Below are 24473 nucleotides of genomic sequence, written 5' to 3' on the forward strand. Positions count from 1 at the left end.
AGGTGTTTATAAAATGCTTTATTCCTGGAGCTTCCGGGGCCTCCGGCCCCCTGGACCCCTAGCCAGGGCGTTGCCCTGGACCCACCGGGGGCCCTGCGGCCCCCTGGCCCCCAGCTTTGATTTTCAGTATTTTGAAAATTTTCAACTTTCACCCATGTTCTTATCCAAAAAAGCTCTTTAACGTTGATACTATAAACAAGAATACTTTGGATAAAAGTGTACAATTTCCAGAGATCCTTACATGTAGGTAAATACTTGGCTGTAACATGACATCTGATCTCATGGAGACACAGATGTCTTTTATGGCCATAGAAAAGCTCGGCTAGGACTTAATTACCAACATTGGTCAGGCACATTCTGATCAGTGGTTGCTTAAGTCTAACATATTTCTTATTCAAAAAAAGTTCTTTAACGTTGATACTATAAACAAGAATACTTTGGATAAAAGTGTACAATTTCCAGAAATCCTTACATGTAGGTAAATACTTGGCTGTAACATGGCATCTGATCTCATGGAGACACAGATGTCTTTTATGGCCATAGAAAAAGCTAGGCTAGGACTTAATTACCAACATTGGTCAGGCACATTCTGATCAGTGGTTGCTTAAGTCTAACACTTCTGTATTGAATCAATAAAAAAGACATTGTTGTCATTGCACTAGCTTTAACTGTTATTCTGGTGCTACTGTTCTCTAATAGCAAACTGCGTATTATGCACCAGTTTAGACTTAATGGTTTGGATATGTCATTCTGGTTCTATTGTTCTCGTATAGTCAGTCTAATGCACCAGTCTGACTTCATAGAATGGCTGGTCACCCTAACCTGAGATAGTTTTTTTGTTTCATCATTCTTAATGTGAAGTTTTTAACTGTAACATTCGAAGCACAGAGTAACAGCATAAGCTATACTTGTTATTCTGGTGCTAGTGTTCTCGTAAAGTTAACGTCAGTATTATGCACCAGTCTGACTTCATAGAATGGCTGGTCACCCTAACCTGAGATAGTTCTTTTGTTTCATCATTCTTAATGTGAAGTTTTTAACTGTAACATTCAAAGCACAGAGTAACTGCATAAGCTATACTTGTTATTCTGGTGCTAGTGTTCTCGTAAAGTTAACGTCAGTATTATGCACCAATCTGACTTCATAGATTGGCTGGTCACCTTAACCTGAGATAGTTCTTTTGATTCATCATTCTTATTGTGAGGTTTTTAACTGTAACATTCGAAGCACAGAGTCACTGCAGTAGCTATACTTGTTATTCTGGTGCTAGTGTTCTCGTAAAGTTAATGTCCGTATTATGCACCAGTCTGACTTCATAGATTGACTGGTCACCTTAACCTGAGATAGTTCTTTTATGATTCATAATTCTCTTTGTGAAATAACTAGTTTCAAACGGTGTCACTATATTGCAAATTTCGAAACACAGAGTCACTGCAGTAGCTGTACTTGTTATTCTAGTGCTAGTGTTCTCGTAGAGTTAACGTCAGTATTATGCACCAGTCTGACTTCATAGAACGGCTGGTCACCTTAACCTGAGATAGTTCTTTTGTTTCATCATTCTTATTGTGAAGTTTTTGCTGTAACATTCGAAGCACAGAGTCACTGCAGTAGCTATACTTGTTATTCTGGTGCTAGTGTTCTCGTAAAGTTAACGTCAGTATTATGCACCAGTCTGACTTCATAGATTGGCTGGTCACCTTAACCTGAGATAGTTCTTTTGATTCATCATTCTTATTGTGAAGTTTTTAACTGTTACATTCGAAGCACAGAGTCACTGCAGTAACAGTTCATGTTATTCTGGTGCTAGTGTTCTCGTAGAGTTAACGTCAGTATTATGCACCAGTCAGACCTCTATAGATTGACTGGTCACCTTAACCTGAGATAGTTCTTTTATGATTCATAATTCTCTTTGTGAAATAACTAGTTTTAAACAGTGTCACTATATTGCAACTTTCGAAACACAGAGTCACTGCAGTAGCTTTACTTGTCATTCTGGTGCTAGTGTTCTCGTAGAGTTAACGTCAGTATTATGCACCAGTCTGACTTCATAGATTGGCTGGTCACCTTAACCTGAGATATTGTAAGAAAAAATGGATATGTTTAATCATAATTGCAACTAAGGGTTCTTCTTATATTATGACCCATGTTGTTTTTGTTCCACCAAATGTGAATATGGGAAGAGGCATAGGCACAGATGTAAAATATCATGCTTGTAATAGACCTAACATGCAGCCTAAACATCCATTATGGTTTTTGTACATCTTACTCTTTTTAGGATGAAGAGTTTGACGGTAAGGAGGAGAGTGAGAGTGATGTGGAAGAAACAATTGAAGAGCAAGAAGAACAAGAGGAAAAAGACTATGATGCTGAGCTAGATGATCTAAAGAATGAAGGTACTGATGCCCTATGATTTCATAAGTGTGGTTTTTTGGTGGCTTTAAATATTAAGTTTCAAACTATTTATACTTAATGTCACTTAATCATTTTTTGAAATATAAACCTTGCATTTGAGTGCCCGAAAACTCATCGAGGCACAGAGTCACTGTAGTAGCTATCCATGTTATTCTGGTGCTAGTGTTCTCGTAAAGTTAACGTCAGTATTATGCACCAGTCAGACTTCATAGATTGGCTGGTCACCTTAACCTGAGACATAAATGACTATGATTCATGATTCTCATTGTTAATTAACTGGTTTTAAACTTGTCACTTTGGTACAACTTTCGAGTCACAGAGTCACTGCAGTAACTATACTTGTTATTCTGGTGCTAGTGTTCTCGTAGAGTTAACGTCAGTATTATGCACCAGTCAGACTTCATAGATTGGCTGGTCACCTTAACCTGAGACATTAATTGTATCATTCATTGTTCTAATTATGATGTTTAAAAAACTGTTACATTCGAAGCACAGAGTCACTGCAGTAGCTGTACTTGTTATTCTGGTGCTAGTGTTCTCGTAGAGTTAACGTCAGTATTGTGCATCAGTCAGACTTCATAGATTGGCTGGTCACCTCAACCTGAGACATTATTTGTATCATATTTTAAAACAGTTACATTCAAAGCACCAGAGAGAGTCAACGTCAGTATTATGCACCTGTCAGACTTTATAGATTGGCTGGTCATCTTAACCCTTTACTTCATGTAAACCTAAGCCATTTCAGGCTGCCAGTGTATGGCTTATCAGTTCATATCAGTACCCCTACTTCATAGGAGATTATTGATATTATTGGAATTTTAACCCTCATGTATTACAAACCTATTTTCTTAGTATTTCTTTTGGTTTAATCAATAAGTCATCAATGTAAAGTTTATAGAGAATTAAATTTCCAATCCAGTCATAAAAATTTTATTTTGTTATCTAAATTATTTACGCATGATATTCATATATAAACAGAAAAATATGTCAAATTTGATGAAAATTAATTTTTATACACTTCTATTTATCAAACATAACACAAAATATTATATTAACAACAATATTTTTATAATTCATTTAATGCAACCTGAATTGAAACAAAGATGGACAGAATTAAAAAATAATTCACAACAAAGAAGCACGGTATATTTATATATATGAAACAGAAGAAAAAAAAAATTGATCAACAGTCACAGTATGTATAACTTTCGGTTATTAAACAATACAATGAACAAATAAAGTTATTATTCAACTACTAAATGAGGACTGCATGTTGTTGTTTTCTAAATTTATATCGTTTATTGCATGTCCAGGTATTGTCATTTGGGTTTGATTTTAAAAATCCTCATTTCTCGTATCCTTGTGTGCGTGACGCCGAGGTCCGAATTCGCCCTCTCGACGTCGTACTCGAACTAATTTTAATCGAAGCCAGAATGTTCCGATTCGTCAGACAAACACTGAAATATAAATGACATTATTCAGGAATGTTGTTTTAAACTGAAGTTAACAAGTGCAGAAATTAGCTCTACATTGCATTCTTGTGTATTCGAAAACACGTGTTTCAAGAGCTGATCGATGTTAAATTGGGTCATGTCAAAGTTTAACAATAGGGATAGTCATCTTTTATAACACAATTGTACTTACTTTCAATTTGTAGAAGCAGATGCGCATTTTTATGACCGGATTAGCGAAACGGAAGTGACACATATGTCCCATATAATGATTTATGGCCTTTGTTTATACAAGCCAGATGATTTTTTGTTTATCCAACATGGCCGACATTTTGACACGTTTTCGAACCATGACCTGTGACGTCAGGCGCGTGATCAATAAAATACAGTTGTATTATTGGTAGTTAATTATAACTTGCAGTATTGTGTACATTTCCACGAGGAAAACGAGAAAGGAATGCCCACAAACCTGCGCAGTCAGCGTTTTACGCATCTTTGATACCAGTGACCTTATTTTGCGATTTTCCGAAATTCTTTAAATAGTAACATAGTGTTTTTTTTAGTGCATTGTATTTATCGATGTTTATACTTCATGAATATGAATTTATAGCGAATAAACAAGCATCAGGTATGAAAATAAATGCCCCTACATTACGAATACGTAGGATTACGTATCTATGAAGCTATGGATAAAACGTTAAGATCCGTATGTATGAAGCTATGGATAGATAAGTAAAATTGCGTATCTATGAAGTAAAGGGTTAACCTGAAAAAAACTCAGTGTAAATGCAGCTTCAGGCCTTTTCAGGGCAATATTGCATCAAGAATTCGCATCTTAGATGGGAACATTTATTGCTAAAATCATTGTGAATTCCTGAAGTATATGGTTAATTTGGAATTCTGTATGATTTTTAACCAGGTTTTCAACGAAACCGGGTAATTAGAATGAGGTTGTTGTTGGGCGGGCGTCAAACATTGGTTTCTGCCCAATAACTTTAGTTATGATTGATAGATATTGACGAAAGTTGGTGTGTAGGTAGCTTATCTGAAGAGCTCGCTTGGGATTGCTAGTGAGGGGGGGAGGGGCTAAGGTCAAGGTCACTGTTACTTAAAATAGAAAAATGGTTTCTGCCCAATAACTATTGTTAGCATTGACCGATATTGATGAAACTTGGTGTGTAAGTTGCTTATGTGAAGAGCTAGCTTAGGATTGCTTTTGAGTGGGGAGGGGCTAAGGTCAAGGTCACTATTACTTAAAAAAGAAAAATGGTCAAGGTCACTGTTACTTAAAATAGAAAAATGGTTTCTGCCCAATAACTTAAGTTAGCATTGACCGATGTTGATGAAACTTGGTGTGTAGGTAGCTTATGTACAGAGCTAGCTTGGGATTGCTTTTGAGGGGGGAGGGGCTAAGGTCAAGGTCACCTGTTACTAAAAATAGAAAAATGGTTTCTGCCCAATAACATAAGTTAGCATTAATAGATATTGATGAAACTTAGTGTGTAGGTAGCTTATGTGAAGAGCTAGCTTGGAATTGCTTTTGAGTGGGGAGGGGCTAAGGTCAAGGTAGTGATGGGCCGATTAGCGGGTATAATTGCTAGAAAAGCCCAACCGATCCGATAATCGATTGTGTTTTCTCCGAGTCGATAGCAGGTACGAATAAGTTCGAAAGAATTAGCAAAACTTTGATAGATTTTCGTATTTTATAACAGTATGTCCGATTGAATTGATCTGTCGACAAGGGACAAAAATGCTGTGACATTTCTATATCCATTATTATGTAATATCAGTGGAAAGAACTTAGTTTTTTTATGCAACTTGATTTTTTCAGTGACATTCAATGTACATGTTAAAGTGTATAACAGTTTTTTTTGTGAATAATGCTGTTGTTTGTACTAAATATCTAGAAAAAAATTATTATAAATAAGTTGTAAACTGTCTTTGTGTACATTGTTACAGAGGTATATACCACTATAATACCAGTCAGTTCTCACAAATGCCAGCTATGTATACACCAGATTGTAATTTAAGTTCTTTACTTTTTCAAAAGATCATTTAGGTAAAACAGTCACTTTTTAAGACATAAATATCTGAATAGACAATTATGAAAATAAATAACATGTAACCGATTATTTTTCCAATATATCGCATCGGTTTGCTAACCGATTCCAACCGATAATCGGTTTGCAGTTCTCCAACCGATATCCCATCACTAGGTCAAGGTCACTATTACTAAAAATAGAAAAATGGTTTCCGCCCAATAACTTTAGTTAGGATTGACAGATATTGAAGAAACTTGGTGTGTAGGTAGCATGTGACAGCTAGCTTGGGATTGCTTTTGAGTGGGGAGGAGCGACGGTCAATGTCACTGTTACTTGATATAGAAAAATGTATTTTGCCAAATAACTTTTGATAGCATTGATAGATATTGATTAAACTTGGTGTGTGGGTAGCTTATGTAAAGAGCTAGCTTGGATTGCTTTTGAGGGGGGCGTCTCTTTTTGATAAAAGTAAAGATAAAGTCATACAACAAATTAATTGGCTATAATTTCTGATTGCCCATAACAAAAACCTGGTTTCGTCGCATTGCGGCGCTTCTAGTTGCCATTTGGAATGGGTCAGAATATCTGACTCTTGGGATGCATAGAGCTTTGTGAGTTTTTGATTTTCCTGACAAAGTAGATGATTGTTTAAGGTAATATTTAAAGATTTTCCTTTTGGATTCAAAATATTACAAATGCATTGTGTTTTCAGGTGATTTGGACATAGAAGCATTGCGAGCGAAGTATTCCGCTGCCTACGATGATGACTTTGAGATGCCTCGAGATAGCGATGAAGAGTCGACAGACATTAACGCATCAGAAGATGAATCAGAAGAAGAGGAGGAGGAAACTGAAAGTGTGTACAATGTAGAATGGGATGTTCATTTATGTTAACGATATTCATAGTCTTGAGCATGATGATGTAAAAGTGACGGGCGAACTGAAAAACCAATGCTGATTGTCACTTAACACTCTGATCAGTTCATTAATATACATGTATTTAAACAAATATCACATTAATTGGAGAACAAATTCCATCTTTTATAGATTTAAGTGACACCATTGTTTTAATTACAGTAGAGGAAGAGGAGGAAGCAGACGAGGAGGAAGATGTGGGTTTAGAGGCGCTTGTTCCTGAAAAACAACCAAAGAAAGAGGTATGAAAAGGAAACATTTTTGTGAATATTTCAATGTAAATAGGTTATAATGGTATACATTTCAATGCATGGAATGGATTAGTTATGTGTTCAATGGTGGTAACTGCAGGCTTAATATTGTGTTAAAATGGTGATAATTGAGTGACAGGTGGACATCAATAACATTACTGATTGTTTCATTAAATATCTGATATTGCAGTGTACAAATAGATATTGGGTGTTGAAATACAACAGCAGAATAAAATAATACTATGTACATTTTGGTGCCAAGGCACATGTTATAAACCTGCTTGTTATTTACGGCAACTACAAACAAGTTTGTTATCCTTGGTACATGTATTCTCACTGCCATAAATCAAACGTCGTCTTACTTGCCCTACTCCCTTGTATATAAGCAATGGCTTCACAAGGTTGAAATGAAAATGATCTTTTGGTAATTAGTTTAGTTTATTTCGGTTAGGTACAACATTAGCATTATGTGATGATGAATAAGTGACGGGCGGACATAAATACATTGCTGATTGTCACATAAAAAATCTGATCTTGCAATTCACACAAAATAATATCCCAGTTCAATTCTTGATTGCAACAATTTTGAACCAGTTTGCCTTCCAACAGACCACGGCAACTACAAACAGGTGTCTTATCTTTGATGCACGTGTTCCAATGCCGTAAATCAAAATTCAACTTACTTGCCCTGCTCCATCTTGCATAGAAGGAATGGCTTCACAAGGTTGAAATAAATATTATCAATTGCTAATATTTTAGCTTATTTCGGTTTAGTCGGTTAGGTACAACACAAGCATTATATGATGAGGAATAAGTGACGGGCGGACATAAATACATTGCTGATTGTCACATAAAAAATCTGATCTTGTAATTCACACAAAATAATATCCCAAGTTTAATTCTTGATTGCAACAATTTTGAACCAATTTGCCTTCCAACAGACCACGGCAACTACAAACAGGTGTCTCTTATCTTTGATGCACGTGTTCCAATGCCGTAAATCAAAATTCAACTTACTTGCCCTGCTCCATCTTGCATAGAAGGAATGGCTTCACAAGGTTGAAATAAATATTATCAATTGCTAATATTTTAGCTTATTTCGGTTAGTTTGTTAGGTACAACACAAGCATTATATGATGATGAATAAGTGACGGGCGGACATAAATACATTGCTGATTGTCACATAAATTATCTGATCTTGCAAATCTTGCAATTCACACTAAAAAAAAAGAAAGTTTTGTCCAAAGTTCAATACTAATTTGCCCTATTATGAAACTGACTTGTTTCTAATGGCAACTACAAACAAATGTGTTATTCTTGATACATGTGTTCTAATGCCATAAATCAAACGTCAACTTACTTGCCCTGCTCCATCTTGCATAGAAGGAATGGCTTCACAAGGTTGAAATATTATAAGCATTTAATATCCTTTGCATATGGTTATGGTTTGTCACAACACATTGTTTCTCTGGTGTTGCATTATGTGATGATTATAAAGTGACGGGCGGACAGAAAATACATTGCTGATTGTCACTTATACTTTTCTGATACTGCATCAACTGAAAAGTTGTGTTAACAATTATTACTTTTATTAGGTACATAATGGTTTCATAATTTCTTTGCCTCTTGAACTCAATGCATCTTTTCCCTTAAATGAAACAGTCCAGATATCGGCACCTACATAACCAATACACTTTCCTTAATGTATTGGTTCTTTTTCTGCCGTAAAGCAAATCGATCTACTTGCCCTGTTCCATCTTCCTTAGAAGGAATGGTTTCACAAGGTCGAAACATTATCCCTTGGCCTGAAAGTAAATTATATTGTGCAATGGTACAGCAGTGGTCGAAATTAACAAGCCCGCACTGGTAAAATGTCTTTAGGGCTTGCTCAAATTCTGAATTTTATATAGCAGGGCTTGTTAAAAAATTTGATGCCAAGCTTTAGTATATGAATTCGGGCTTGTTCATCCAAAAGTCTAATTTCAATGATTGGTATAGTAGGAAGATAGTTCATTATTTTTCACTTTGATTTTCCACAGGGTGAGGATGTAGTAGGCCAGGAGTTGTCTGACATTGCTGCTGAAGCTGCCAGTCTCCAGCCCAAAGGATACACACTTCAAACTACAGAGGTACGAGTAAAAAAAAGAATCCGTCGATAAATACAATGTACATCTATGTCCCTCAGATGCTTGAATTGTTAGTTGAAACCAATTTTATGGGATTTGATTCTTGCATTTGAGACCTATTATGTGTTGATTTTATGGATGATCCCATGTCCATAGAATTTCTCAGGTCTCATAGAGAAAGTCTGCACTATTGCTTTGGTCATCTTTTTTATGAGATGCTCAAATCTCAGGGCAGAAACATGTAGTTAATTATTGTATTTGATTGGTAAATGGATTAAAAGAAAACCTGGATTGTAAATAAAAAATCTATTGAATTTGTGTTTGATCGCTTGATCCTCCTACCAAAAGGTTGTTTATAGGAGTAATAAAGAGTTAAATGTACATATTGATGAAATCCCCGCAAAAAGAAAATTTTGACTATTTTTTTGTGTTTGCAATATAATTGAGTTTGACAACTGTGATTTTCAGGTGAAGACACCCATTCCATTCCTTATAAAGCACAGTTTGCGAGAGTACCAGCATGTAGGTCTAGACTGGCTGGCTACCATGTATGAGAAAAGGCTTAACGGTATCCTCGCAGATGAAATGGGTCTTGGCAAAACAATTCAGACCATTGCCTTGCTGGCTCATCTTGCTTGTGAGAAAGGTAAGTCTGATGTCTATGGTTTCATTTTGTTGGAAAGTAGCTGGATAATTGCTTCAGGTTTCAAAGGGGCAGCAAAATTTTCCAGGTGGGCTAAAACCAATTGCAGGGGGTTTTACCTGGATAATAGAACCCCCAGGTATATTTGAGTCGTTTAATATGATTATATTGAAAGGTAGCAAGTGGTAAAAATGACATTTGAAAATAAGCCCACCGTGTTATTTGGTTAATACATGCCCTATTCAACGCTCCTGTTTGATTGTTTGTAGTCTTACAGGTATTTTCAAATAAGGGAATATCAAACGTCCTGACTATAAACTCTGGCTGCCTCACGTGGGTTGCTCGAATCCTGGGTCAGGAAATATGAAAAATTATACAAATGTGAATCGCTTCATGCGCAGGTTTCCTTAAGAAATTTTGTTTCACTTACAGCAAGTTTTAACAAAACCTTCCCCACAAAATTCTGCTTGCCTGTGTACATATTTAATATATTAAGTGATTTGATTAAACATAACTTATATGTACTAGTGATTGTTAAAATAGGAGAAGGCTAGCAAGCCTATGTTGTTTATAAGGTTAATAAATGCCTTCTTGCCCTATTCAACGCCCCTGTTTGATTGTATCTAGTCTTTCAGGTATTTACAAATAAGGGAATATCAAACGTCTTGACTATAAACTCTGGCTTCCTAACAATGGCTTGCTCGAATCCTGGGTCAGGAAATATTTGAAATTATTCCAGTACCGTATGTGGACCACTTCATGCACAGTTTTCCTTGAGAAACTTTGTTTCACTTGAAGCAAGTTTTAAAAGTACCTTCCCTGCAAGTATCTGGTTGTTTGTAAATGTTTTATTTTGAGTGATTTGATACAAACGTTATCATTCAAAGGTAGTGAGTTGTCGAAATAATATAATAAGATAAAAGCAAGCTTGCTTTATTGTTAATACCTGCCGTCTTGCCCTATTCAACGCCCCTGTTTGATTGTTTGTAGTCTTTCAGGTATTTACTAAAAAGGGAATATCAAACGTCCTGACTATAAACTCTGGCTGCCTCACGTGGGTTGCTCGAATCCTGGGTCAGGAAATATGAAAAATTATACAAATATGTGAATCGCTTCATGCACAGGTTTCCTTAAGAAATTTTGTTTCATTTACAGCAAGTTTTAACAAAACCTTCCCCACAAAATTCTGCTTGCCTGTGTACATATTTAATATATTAAGTGATTTGATTAAACATAACTTATATGTACTAGTGATTGTTAAAATAGGAGAAGGCTAGCAAGCCTATGTTGTTATAAGGTTAATAAATGCCTTCTTGCCCTATTCAACGCCCCTGTTTGATTGTATCTAGTCTTTCAGGTATTTACAAATAAGGGAATATCAAACGTCTTGACTATAAACTCTGGCTTCCTAACAATGGCTTGCTCGAATCCTGGGTCAGGAAATATTTGAAATTATTCCAGTACCGTATGTGGACCGCTTCATGCACAGTTTTCCTTGAGAAACTTTGTTTCACTTGAAGCAAGTTTTAAAAGTACCTTCCCTGCAAGTATCTGGTTGTTTGTAAATGTTTTATTTTGAGTGATTTGATACAAACGTTATCATTCAATGGTAGTGAGTTGTCGAAATAATATAATAAGATAAAAAGCAAGCTTGCTTTATTGTTAATACCTGCCGTCTTGCCCTATTAAACGCCCCTGTTTGATTGTATGTAGTCTTTCAGGTATTTACTAAAAAGGGAATATCAAACGTCTTGACTATAAACTCTGGCTGCTGAACATGGTTTGCTCGAATCCTGGGTCAGGAAATATTTGAAATTTTAAGATTAATAGTATGTTAATCACTGCATGTATATTTATTTTGATTTCTTGAATATCCCAAGATGCTTTTCATACATTGTAACCTGTTGTTTCAGGCATATGGGGTCCCCATTTGATAGTTGTTCCTACCAGTGTGATGCTGAACTGGGAAATGGAGTGTAAAAAATGGTGCCCTGCATTCAAAATACTTACATACTACGGGAGCCAAAAGGAACGGAAACAGAAAAGAACGGTAATGTATTTGGATGAATGAACTTTATATGTCACATTAAAAATGATATATATGTATCCCTACTCCAACGCCCCTGTTTGAATGATTCTCGTCAAACTGGTATTTACTGATAGGGAAGAATAAATGTCTTGACTATAAACTCTGGTAGCTAAATGTTGGCTTCTCGAATCCTGGGTCAAGAAATATATATTGACTAGTGAAACTTGTCTATTGACATGCATGTGCTACTTTGAGATTCACAATATTTGATAATTCACATTGTCTCTTATCTTTTCCAGGGTTGGACAAAAACAAATGCATTCCACATCTGTATTACTTCCTACAAGCTTGTGATTCAGGACCACAACGCATTCAGAAGAAAGAAGTGGAAGTACTTGATTCTTGATGAGGTATGGTTTGTAATGACTGCATGTTATGAAGGGATTGAATGGTCATACAATTTCCAAGGCACAAACTACTAAATTGCTGTGCGTTCAGTAAGCGTTTTTAAAACGCTCACAAACGTTTCAAGTTTTGTATCCCTGTTGCAACGCAGCCCATACACTGCTAGCAGGCAACCAAAAAACAAACGTTGGCCGCAAACATGTTTACTAAACGCATGGCTGGTTTTGCTATATTTATACATTTCTACATGCATGAAACAAAATCTGAGAAATAAAGAGCCGACATAAAATGTTGTTGTCCTGGTGAGCTTTTTCTGAAAGTAAAGGTCTGTTTCATCCATTTGAGGCAGGTTCTTGTACTTCTTTGGATTCGCGAAATCAGGGGAATTAAAGATCTGTATTGCCTGAATAAATAATAGCACAAATACTGAGAAATAAATAGCCCATGTTGTTGTCGTTAACCTCGTGGTGTGAGCTTTCTCAGAAAGTAAAGGTCTGTATCATCCATCTGAGGAGGCTCTTGTACCTCTTTGGATCAGCGAAATCAGGCACACTAGAAAATACCTGTATTGTTTGTGTCAAATTTTGTAAGCTAAAAAACTGAGAAATAAATAGCCCATGTTGTTTTCATTAACCTCGTGGTGTGAGCTTTCTCAGAAAGTAAAGGTCTGTATCATCCATCTGAGGAGATTTTCGTACCTCTTTGGATCAGCGAAATCAGACACACTTGTTCGTCTTCTTGTGTTGTAAAATGGATTGTTTACTGGTAATCTGAAAGTGCTTAAATGCAATGGTATTAGTTTTTAAGCATTGTATGTATGACATTTCTTTAAATGAAAACATGGAATGTGAAAATAGTCATTTAAAGGAAATTTTACCTCCTTTCAGGCTCAAAACATCAAGAATTTCAAGTCCCAGCGATGGCAATGTCTACTCAATTTCAACAGCATGCGACGACTACTGCTGACAGGCACACCTCTCCAGAACAGCCTGATGGAGCTGTGGTCCCTCATGCACTTTCTTATGCCCCATGTGTTTCAATCTCATAAAGACTTTAAGGAGTGGTTTGCCAACCCACTCACTGGCATGATCGAAGGGAGCCATGAATATAATGAGAATCTCATCAGGCGTCTTCACAAGGTGGGTAATGTGTACTTGTACTGCTGTTGGTACTTTAAATACTTAGGTTTAATATTTTACAATTATTATACATGGTGGAAATAGATTGAACATTAGAAACTGTTGTACTTGATTATCTTCTATGTTGTATGCAAGAGTGCTGCTGTTTGGATTGCTGTCAAGAACAATTGTACTAAGAGTTTCGACATGATACTATTGCATGTAAAAAAGAATTTTCTTGAGAATAATAAACCTGTCCCTATTCAACGCTCCTGTTTGATTGTATATAGTCCTGCAGGTATGTACTAATAGGGAATATTTAATGTCCTGACTATAAACTCTGGCTGCCTAACATGGGTTGCTCGAATCCTGGGTCAGGAAATATATATTATAGATCAGCTACAGAATAAAATAGCTGTTACTTAGAAATATAAGTCTATTTATGAACATGTCCCTATTCAACGCCCCTGTCTGATTGTATGTAGTCTTTCAGGTTTTTAAAAATAAGGGAATATCAAACGTCCTGACTATAAAACTCTGGCTGCCAGATGTTGGTTGCTCGAATCCTGGGTCAGGAAATATAATCAATTATAAATCAGATTGTAGAATTTTTATGCTTTCACATACATATTTTAAACTGTAAAACAGATCATGGAAATAAACGCATATCCTATTTAAGCCAATGACATGTTTAATAAAGTGTGTAAGTTAAAGAAGTGCTTTTCAATAAAATTGTATTGTTCAGGTTTTGCGTCCTTTCCTGCTGCGCAGATTGAAGGATGATGTGGAGAAGCAAATGCCGAAGAAGTATGAGCATGTGGTCATGTGCCACCTCTCCAAGAGACAGAGATTCCTGTACGACGAGTTCATGGCTCAGGGAAAGTGAGTACAGACATGTTACCTAAACAACTATCAGCACTGTTACAAAGAACACATACTGATTAATTCCCGTATGTTGTAGTGGTACCACCATGCAGATCATGACGTAACTTCGGTTAGTTCTATTTAACGACAACAAAATATGCACATTAAAATAACGTATCACCGGATACATTGGTTATTTTCTTTTGTAAACTTTGACTTTTGGGTTATAAACTGCCAGGTACCAAACAACTTGAAAATCTGTATAATAGATTTGTACTTTTTGGTATCAACCTCCAAGGGATATTTTAAGACCTGTGGCCTGTGGCAGATAGATTGAGTAAATGGAAGAAGTCTTTTAAATCGAGGCACAAGAATTACCTTGTTTCTTGCAGAAACTTCCTAAAGCAAAAGTCAAATCATAGACACTGACTACTCCTATAATGGTTGTAACCAGTCGCTTGTTTTGAAACATTTTTCGCATTGAGACCTGTACATTGTGTTAAAGATATTTGTGCAATGTGTGCAAAGTACATGTATTACAGAATACTGAGAAATAAATAGCCCATGTTGTTTTCATTAACCTCGTGGTGTGAGCTTTCTCAGAAAGTAATTGTCTGTATCATCCATCTGGGGAGGCTCTTGTACCCCTCTGGATCAGCGAAATCAGGCACACTCTTATTGTCTATATTGTTAGGGTGAACATAAAATCCCTTGGACTTGTGTATCTCATTACCATCGGTCCAGAGCAAAAAACAGGGAGTCCCAAGCATGATTTTGTACACATATCATTTTAAAATAATGCATTATATATTAATGCACATGTTTGAAAACGATGAATTGCTGGGTCCTAATAAAAAACATTTAAGTGTAGGACACCGGATTGGCATCAAAGTAAATCACTGAAACACCATGAAAATCTGCGGTGAATTAGTCTTTTCTGGTTTTTATCTCTGCAAGTAATTTTGTTAAAAGACATTCGATTTTTGACTAGTTAGAAGAAAAAAAGTGAAATGCAATTAAAGTTGCAGATAGATTGAGTAACTGGAAGAAGTCTTTTAAATCAAGGCGCAATTATTATCTTGTTTCTTGCAGAATCTTCCTAAAGCAAAAGTCAAATCATAGACACTGACTACTCCTATAATGGCTGTAACCAGTCGCTTGGTTTGAGACATTTATTGAATCGAGACATGCATGGGTGAAAGTTTTCCGGCATATGCCGGTTTTTCCTGATCCAGAGGGGTCGTTTTTCCAAATCGTGTAAATCCGTTGAGATTTTCAGAGGGGGGTTAGGGGATATGACCCAACTCCTCCTCCGAATTTTGATCATATTTTGCAGGGTCAACAGTAAGTCCGATTTCACAACCTACATTTTTACGATTCAGCAGGTGCTCGCTTGAGCAAGTGTGCGTTTTTATTCATTTACGGAGATAGCTGATCTTTTTTTCTATTACAACCAAACAGACTCGGTATGCGACCGAATCGCAATTCCGACAAACGAGGTCGAGGAAAACCCTTTACGTCATTCGTGTGAAAGGATACTTTTGATTGGCTTACTTAATTATGCCCCCACAAAGTGGCGGCATATAGGGTTGCCCTTTTCCGTACGTACGTCTGTCTGTCTGTACTTACGTACGTCCCGAAGATTGTTTCCGATCTAATTCTTGAAAACCGTTTGTCCAATCCTCACCAAACTTTAAACACATGTTTGTGACCATAATATCTTGATCAAGTTCCTTAGCCATGGAAATCGCTTTTGTCATTTAGGAGTTACGGCCCTTTATTTGCAAAAAAGACTTGAAAAATACGTCCCGAAGATTGTTTCCGATCTAATTCTTGAAAACTGTTTGTCCAATCCTCACCAAACTTTAAACACATGTTTGTGACCATAATATCTTGATCAAGTTCGATAGTCATGGAAATCGCTTTAGTCATTTAGGAGTTACGGCACTTTTTTGCCAAAAATACTTCAAAAATCATTATGGCTTATTTTCTGTGACAAAAAACCGAAGTGGGGGCATCCGTGTCCTATGGACACATTTCTAGTTTTGTTCTCCAATGATATAGCGTGTCTTTTATAACTTTAGGACCGCAGTTAAAGATGGCCGACATTGTCATTATTAGCAACTGTCATTCAATGCAGACGATTTTTGATCAAACAAACTAGGTCTGAAAATGATTTTTTTGCTAGCGGGTTATAATAATAAGGACTTAGAAAAGAAAGCAAAAAGCAAGTGGAGGTGGGAATTTTTGTCTGAGGTTGACAAAAACTGTGATAGATAGGGGAAATCATTCTAAGACTAAGGATCGTAATTATTTGGCGTAGAAATCATGTGTAAAAACCAATCAGGTAAATAAGATTTATTAATTCTGATTTGTGGTGGTGAATAAAATTTTCCGTATGAAAAATAATACTTTTGAATTATTGCATGTCACTTACAGCAATCATTTTAAAAGCCATTTCCTGCGAATTGCTCTGTGTGATGGAAGTATAACTGTGTAGGTCTTAAATAACTGACATGGCACTTATAATGTAAATCATGTATTAAATCTGGTAAACAAAATTAAAACATTCATAAACAAATAATTTAAGTTTATTCCTGCGTCCTCCAAAGCATCAAAGAGGACTGAGTCTATCCAAGATGGGGTTGCAAATGTCAGGGCAATCACAACAGCATTCATGAGTGAACACTTGTTATCATTCAGTATTGCAGAAGACCTGTTGAATCTTGCCAAAATTCTGAGTTAAGGCAAAGAGGCGTTAGAAAAAAACGTGGATGAAGGGTTCTGGGGGAAGGTTTTCAAACTTGAGAGCTTCAACCAACAAGATGTCCAGCATTGTAAAGACTGGCTTTGTCATTGTTGACAATATTAAGCTGGCCATTGGTTGAATCTAGCTTCTTCATCATGGATGACATCCTCAAAACTGAAAAAGCAAAAGGGGTTGCAAAATTACACATACTTGCCAAACAGACAGTGCTTAAAAGGAAAAGAAAAAATGAAAGTGGTAGCAATAGTCAGAATAAGTGGAAAAGAATTCTACCTTAGACGTATTTGCGACTCATGTGTAATGTTAATCAAAATTTAAACGATTCACAAGTTGCTTGAATATAGTATATAATAGGTTCACTCTTATTGTAATGATTGTGCCTATGTATGACAGTTATATTTACAATTTATGCTTGTTGTTACATTTCTCACCAAAAGAATCAGTTTAGGAATAAAATTCATTAATGGTATCATTTTCTTGTATCAATATTTTCTTTTTTTTAATAGTGTAGAAAATATCATTTAGCCTTTCAAAAAAGTAAGACAGGCTTCATTTTTATTTCATAGTCAATTTATACTCTGGAATGGCATTTAATACCCTTAAAATTCTTAAATCTCAGGAGCTTCTGTGGGCCTCCGGCCCCCTGGACCCCTGCCAGGGCTTTGCCCTGGACCCACCGGGGACCCTGCGGCCCTCAGGCCCCCAACAAAAAAATTCAGGTTTTTCAAAATTTCCAACTTTCACCCATGGACATGTGCATCAAGTTTATAAAATATCTGTATTATGTGCACATGGTACATGTATAACAGAATACTGAGAAATAAATAGCCCATGTTGTTGTCGTTAATCTCGTGGTGTGAGCTTTCTCAGAAAGTAAAGGTCTGTATCATCCATCTGAGGAGGCTCTTGTACCTCTTTGGATCAGCGAAATCAGGCACACTAGAAAATACATGTATTGTTTGTGTCAAATTTTGTAAGCTAAAAAACTGAGAAATAAATAGCCCATGTTGTTTTCATTAACCTCGTGGTGTGAGCTTTCTCAGAAAGTAAAGGTCTGTATCATCCATCTGAGGGGGCTCTTGTACCTCTTTGGATCAGCGAAATCATGCACACTAGAAAATATCTGTATTGTTTGTGTCCAACTTTGTAAGCTAAAGAACTGAGAAATAAATAGCCCATGTTGTTTTCATTAACCACGTGGTGTGAGCTTTCTCAGAAAGTAAAGGTCTGTATCATCCATCTGAGGGGGCTCTTGTACCTCTTTGGATCAGCGACATCAGGCACACGAAAAAAAAGATTGTAAAATTACTTTGTTTTGCAAAATCAAGATGATGGTATGAGATCAGATGTATTGCGTTCTTATGTCTTTACTCTTTGATATTCATGTAATTTTTATGCCCCCGAAGGTTGGCATATTAAAATCGCACCGTCTGTCCGTCCATCCGTGTGTCCGGCTCAATAACTCGTGTCCGGGCTGTAACTTTCCCTTGTATGGTGTTTATTCACAATGGAATGCTGCATATAAGGACATAGAGTATAGGTTGTCGTGTCTGGGCTGTAACTTTCCCTTGTATGGACAGATTTTAAAATAACTTGCCACATGTGTACCACATACCAAGACGACGTGTTGCGTGCAAGAACCGTGTCCCTACCTCTAAGGTCAAGGTCACACTTAGTGTGTTTATTCATAATGGAATGCTGCATATAAGGACATAGAGTATAGGTTGTCGTGTCCGGACTGTAACTTTCCCTTGTATGGACAGATTTTAAAATAACTTGCCACATGTGTTCGGCATACCAGACGACGTGTGACGTGCAAGACCCATGTCCCTATCTCTTAGGTCAAGGTCACACTTAGTGTTTATTCACAATGGAATGCTGCATATAAGGACATAGAGTATAGGTTGTCGTGTCCGGACTGTAACTTTCCCTTGTATGGACAAAATTTAAAATAACTTGCCACATGTGTTCGACATACCAAGACGACGTGTTGCGTGCAAGAACTGTGTCCCTACCTCTAAGGTCAAGGTCACACTTAGGTGTTTATTTATTATGGAGTGCTGCATATAAGGATACAGATTATTGGTTGTTATGTCCGGGCTGTAACTTTTTCTTGTATGGACAGATTTTAAAATAACTTGCCACATGTGTTTGACATACCAACACGACGTGTCACATGCAACACCCATGTCCCTACCTCTAAGGTGAAAGATGCACTTAGTGTTTATTCACAATGGAATGCTGAATATAAGGACATAAGAATGTAGGTTGTCAAGTATGGGTGGTATTTTGTTATGTTCAGAGGCAATTTAAAATAACTTTCCATATGTATTTGTTTGATCTTTAACCTTTCATGTACTGACCTTGTTCATAGGTCAATGTCACATTCGGGGGCATTCGTCACATACTATGACAGCTCTTGTTTGGGTATTTTTTTACATGTCTTCGCATTATTTTTTTAAAGTAAAATGTGTTAGGAAGGATTTAAAACTCTTTTACTTGTTTACAGGACAAAAGAAACCCTGGCCTCTGGTCACTTCATGAGTGTGATCAACATTCTCATGCAGTTAAGGAAAGTGTGCAATCATCCGAGCCTATTTGACCCGCGACCGATTATCTCCCCCTTACAGATGGAGGGATTAGTGTATAACACTGCCTCCCTTGTTCTCCATGTGATCAAATATAACCCCCTAAAGGTTGGTATATGGATTGTCTTGGCATAAGTAGTTATATAATTATCAGTTGGTGTCTTTGTTAATGATGTACAATTTTGAAGCAAATGCATGATGAGGATAGCTCTAGATTTATACCGTTATTTTAACATAACTTGTAAGATTTGGATTGAAAAACAAACATGATGGAAGTCAAGTTTTATTTTAAGCTCTGAAGTATGTTTTAAGGTATCAATTTGCCTTGAATTTTCAGGACCTTGACCTGCACAGATATCCAGGCCTTGCTGAAATGGAGCGGGACCTACCAGCGTTTATTGCACACAGGGTGCGGAAGCTGCAAACTAACAGGCGCCTTATTGAGGAGATTGAGGTTCAGCCTAGTCCACCTCCAAGGCCCCTGCCTGGCAAACTGAAGGTCAACGCAATAAGATCTGTGTCCCCAGCTGTTCAGGTATGTAGTGTTAATATCCAGTAAGATTTTCTTCGGTGTTTGTCTACTGATATGGAAACTGTGTTTAGCTAAAATTTACAAAAGTTTCAGAACCCACAGATTTTATCAAATGGTAAAGTTCCATTGCTTGTGTAACTTCTGTCTGAATGAGAAATAAATAGCACATGATATTGTCAATAATTTCATTGGTGTGAGCTTTCTCAAATATCGATGTTCTGTTCGGAGGCTAGGATGGCTTGTACCTTACCTAGATCAGCAATTTCAGACACATCACTTCATTGTGAATGTTCTTGGCAATGGTTGAATAGTGATTTGAATGAGAAATAAATAGCATGTGATATTGTCAATAATTTTATTGGTGTGAGCTTTCTCAAATATCAATGTTCTGTTCGGAGGCTAGGATGGCTTGTACCTTGCCTAGATCAGCAAAATAAGACACAATTTTTCACATTGCCTAGTTGCTTTGAAAAAATGACTAACATGATGTTGCTGGAAGGCGTTTTGCATGAGAACCAAAATCCCCATGTTCTTGTCAATCCCCACATGGTGTGGCTTTCTCGTAAATCAATGTTCTGTTTTGTAGCTAGAATGGCATGTACCTTACCTAGATCAGCAAAATCAAGCACATATAACTTTGTGTCTTTCTACTTTCTGTCAGGTCTTGTTATATTTCACTGTTTCATGTTTTCATTGAGAAATAAATAGCACATGATTTTGTCAATAATTTCATGGTGTGAGCTTTCTCAAATATCAATGTTCTGTTCGGAGGCTAGGATGGCTTGTACCTTACCTAGATCAGCAATTTCAGACACATTACCACATTGTGAATGTTCTTGGTAATGGTTGAATTGTGTCATTTGAATGAGAAATAAATAGCACGTGATTTTGTCAATAATTTCATTGGTGTGAGCTTTCTCAAATATCAATGTTCTGTTCGGAGGCTAGGATGGCTTGTACCTTACCTAGATCAGCAATTTCAGACACATCACCACATTGTGAATGTTCTTGGTAATGGTTGAATTGTGTCATTTGAATGAGAAATAAATAGCACGTGATTTTGTCAATAATTTCATTGGTGTGAGCTTTCTCAAATATCAATGTTCTGTTCGGAGGCTAGGATGGCTTGTACCTTACCTAGATCAGCAATTTCAGACACATCACCACATTGTGAATGTTCTTGGGAATGGTTGAAATGTGTCATTTGGATGAGAAATAAATAGCACTTGATCTTGTCAATAATTTTATTGGTGTGAGCTTTCTCAAATATCAATGTTCTGTTCGGAGGCTAGGATGGCTTGTACCTTACCTAGATCAGCAATTTCAGACACATCACCACATTGTGAATGTTCTTGGTAATGGTTGAATTGTGTCATTTGGATGAGAAATAAATAGCACATGATTTTGTCAATAATTTCATTGGTGTGAGCTTTCTCAAATATCAATGTTCTGTTCGGAGGCTAGGATGGCTTGTACCTTACCTAGATCAGCAATTTCAGACACATCACCACATTGTGAATGTTCTTGGTAATGGTTGAATTGTGTCATTTGGATGAGAAATAAATAGCACATGATTTTGTCAATAATTTCATTGGTGTGAGCTTTCTCAAATATCAATGTTCTGTTCGGAGGCTAGGATGGCTTGTACCTTACCTAGATCAGCAATTTCAGACACATCACCACACTGTGAATGTTCTTGGTAATGGTTGAATTGTGTCATTTGAATGAGAAATAAATAGCATGTGATTTTGTCAATAATTTCATTGGTGTGATCTTTCTTAAATATCAATGTTCTGTTCGGAGGCTAGGATGGCTTGTACCTTATCTAGATCAGCAATTTCAGACACAATTTTTCACATTTCTTAGTTGCTTTTAAAATGATTGACATTGCTGAAAGGCGTTTTGCATGAGAACCAAAATCCCCATGTTCTTGTCAATACCCACGTGGTGTGGCTTTCTCGTATATCAATGTTCTGTTTGAAGCTAGAATGGCATGTACCTTACCTAGATCTGCAAACTCAGACACAATTTTTCACATTGCTTAGCTGCTTTAACTCGTGTTCTTTTCAATACCCTCGTGGTGTGGCTTTCTCGTAAATCAATGTTCTGTTTTGTAGCTAGAATGGCATGTACCTTACCTAGATCAGCAAAATCAGGCACATATAACTTTTGTGTCTTTCTGCTTTCTGTCAGGTCTTGTTATATTTAAATTTTTCATGTTTTCATTGAGAAATAAATAGCACATGATTTTGTCAATAATTTCATGGTGTGAGCTTTCTCAAATATCAATGTTCTGTTCGGAGGCTAGGATGGCTTGTACCTTACCTAGATCAGCAATTTCAGACACATTACCACATTGTGAATGTTCTTGGTAATGGTTGAATTGTGTCATTTGGATGAGAAATAAATAAATGATTGACATTGCTGAAAGGCGTTTTGCATGAGAACCAAAATCCCCATGTTCTTGTCAATACCCACGTGGTGTGGCTTTCTCGTATATCAATGTTCTGTTTGAAGCTAGGATGGCTTGTACCTTACCTAGATCAGCAATTTCAGACACATTACCACATTGTGAATGTTCTTGGTAATGGTTGAATTGTGTCATTTGGATGAGAAATAAATAGCACATGATTTTGTCAATAATTTCATTGGTGTGAGCTTTCTCAAATATCAATGTCCTGTTCGGAGGCTAGGATGGCTTGTACCTTACCTAGATCAGCAATTTCAGACACATCACCACATTGTGAATGTTCTTGGTAATGGTTGAATTGTGTCATTTGAATGAGAAATAAATAGCACGTGATTTTGTCAATAATTTCATTGGTGTGAGCTTTCTCAAATATCAATGTTCTGTTCGGAGGCTAGGTTGGCTTGTACCTTACCTAGATCAGCAATTTCAGACACAATTTTACACATTGCTTAGTTGCTTTAAAATGACTGACATTATGACATTGCTTAAATTGTTTTGAATGAGAACCAAAATCCCCATGTTCTTGTCAATACCCACGTGGTGTGGCTTTCTCGTATATCAATGTTCTGTTTAGAAGCTAGAATGGCATGTACCTTAACCTAGATCAGCAAAATCAGGCATATAGAACTTCATGTAATTTAACTTACTGATCTAGATATATTTAACTGTTTCATGTTTTGATTGAGAGATAAATAGCACATGATTTTGTCAATAAATCCATTGGTGTGAGCTTTCTCAGATATCAATGTTCTGTTCGGAGGCTAGGATGGCTTGTACCTTACCTAGATCAGCAAATTCAGGCACAATTCCACATTGCACCATACCATTCTGATTCAATGTTGTTCAAGCACACCTTGCTGTTCTCATGGACTAGAGTGACTAAAGTTTGATTATACATTTCAGGCTGGTCAATCATCTCCCGCACTCGGCAGTAGGTCAGCGTCACCGGCTCCCTTGGTCAAACCTGCCACAACAGCGTCAGCTCAGGCCCCTTTACAGCCTGCTGCTAACACTCAGAACTCGGGTAGGTTCTGCAGATTTTGTTTCCTTAGAGTTTGATAACTTGAAATGATGATGTTATAAGTGACGGGCGGACATAAAATTATGTTGAGTGTCACTATATCTGATAAGTTGATAACTATTTTTTTTTGTAAAACTTGATTGTTTTGACCTGATGTGTTTGCAGAATATTTCTCAAGATTTATTAAGATTTGCAGACAAGATATATTTTAAACATGTAATAAAAGTTATGGATGCAAAGTGATAGTTTAACTTGGATGTAGTCTTATGACTGGATTGCAAGTTTTCGGTCAAGAGATGGGAATTTTGTAAATGGAATTTTGTATTTCAGCATCGAGTGCGGTACCCAGCTCCCAGCCGATCACAGTACAGATTCAGCATACAGATCAGGGGACCAGGCTTGTGCTTCCCTCAAGTCAGATCTCACAGCTTCCTGGTAATTGTTTTGTCAGTTTAGGATTTGTTCTGTATATGGGTTTTCATGTACATGCTCATATAGATCTTTTATAAAAGTAATAGTATCTTGTTATTAAGGAAATCTTAAATGATGATATAATAAGTGACGGGCGGACATAAACATAATGTTGAGTGTCACTTAATCTGATACCAATAATTGCAATTTAAGGTGTATTTTTGCATATTATATGCATGTACATATGCGTCACAATATGATACTCAATACTTAGATGTATGGTTTCTCTTCAGGTTTCATTCAGCTTGTTCAAACATCTGCTGGATCAAGTGTTCCAACATCTATTAACATTTCAACTACAGCCTTGGGTATGTATAAATCATTATATAACCGAATTCATTATACCTTTGTTTGCTTTCATATGAGAT

At 36.6% G+C, this 24473-nt stretch overlaps 1 protein-coding gene across 4 annotated transcripts in view; it reads left to right on the top strand.

The window, feature by feature from the left end:
• Window positions 1-24473, top strand: part of LOC128232197 (helicase SRCAP-like) — a 72637-nt gene that overhangs the window by 15486 nt on the left and 32678 nt on the right. For 3 of the 4 annotated variants that reach the window (XM_052945607.1, XM_052945609.1, XM_052945610.1), the window contains 14 exons: window positions 2276-2393; window positions 6618-6761; window positions 6983-7062; window positions 9111-9200; window positions 9666-9843; window positions 11754-11890; window positions 12169-12279; window positions 13162-13413; window positions 14138-14274; window positions 19533-19719; window positions 19949-20146; window positions 23517-23637; window positions 23965-24069; window positions 24339-24413. In XM_052945607.1, the coding sequence (XP_052801567.1) occupies window positions 2276-2393; window positions 6618-6761; window positions 6983-7062; window positions 9111-9200; window positions 9666-9843; window positions 11754-11890; window positions 12169-12279; window positions 13162-13413; window positions 14138-14274; window positions 19533-19719; window positions 19949-20146; window positions 23517-23637; window positions 23965-24069; window positions 24339-24413 (1933 nt within the window). The remainder of the gene's footprint in view (window positions 1-2275; window positions 2394-6617; window positions 6762-6982; window positions 7063-9110; window positions 9201-9665; window positions 9844-11753; window positions 11891-12168; window positions 12280-13161; window positions 13414-14137; window positions 14275-19532; window positions 19720-19948; window positions 20147-23516; window positions 23638-23964; window positions 24070-24338; window positions 24414-24473) is intronic. The other variant, XM_052945608.1, reaches the window with a different exon arrangement.

The sequence above is a fragment of the Mya arenaria genome, chromosome 4, assembly GCF_026914265.1.
Source record: "Mya arenaria isolate MELC-2E11 chromosome 4, ASM2691426v1".
NCBI lineage: Eukaryota > Metazoa > Mollusca > Bivalvia > Myida > Myidae > Mya > Mya arenaria.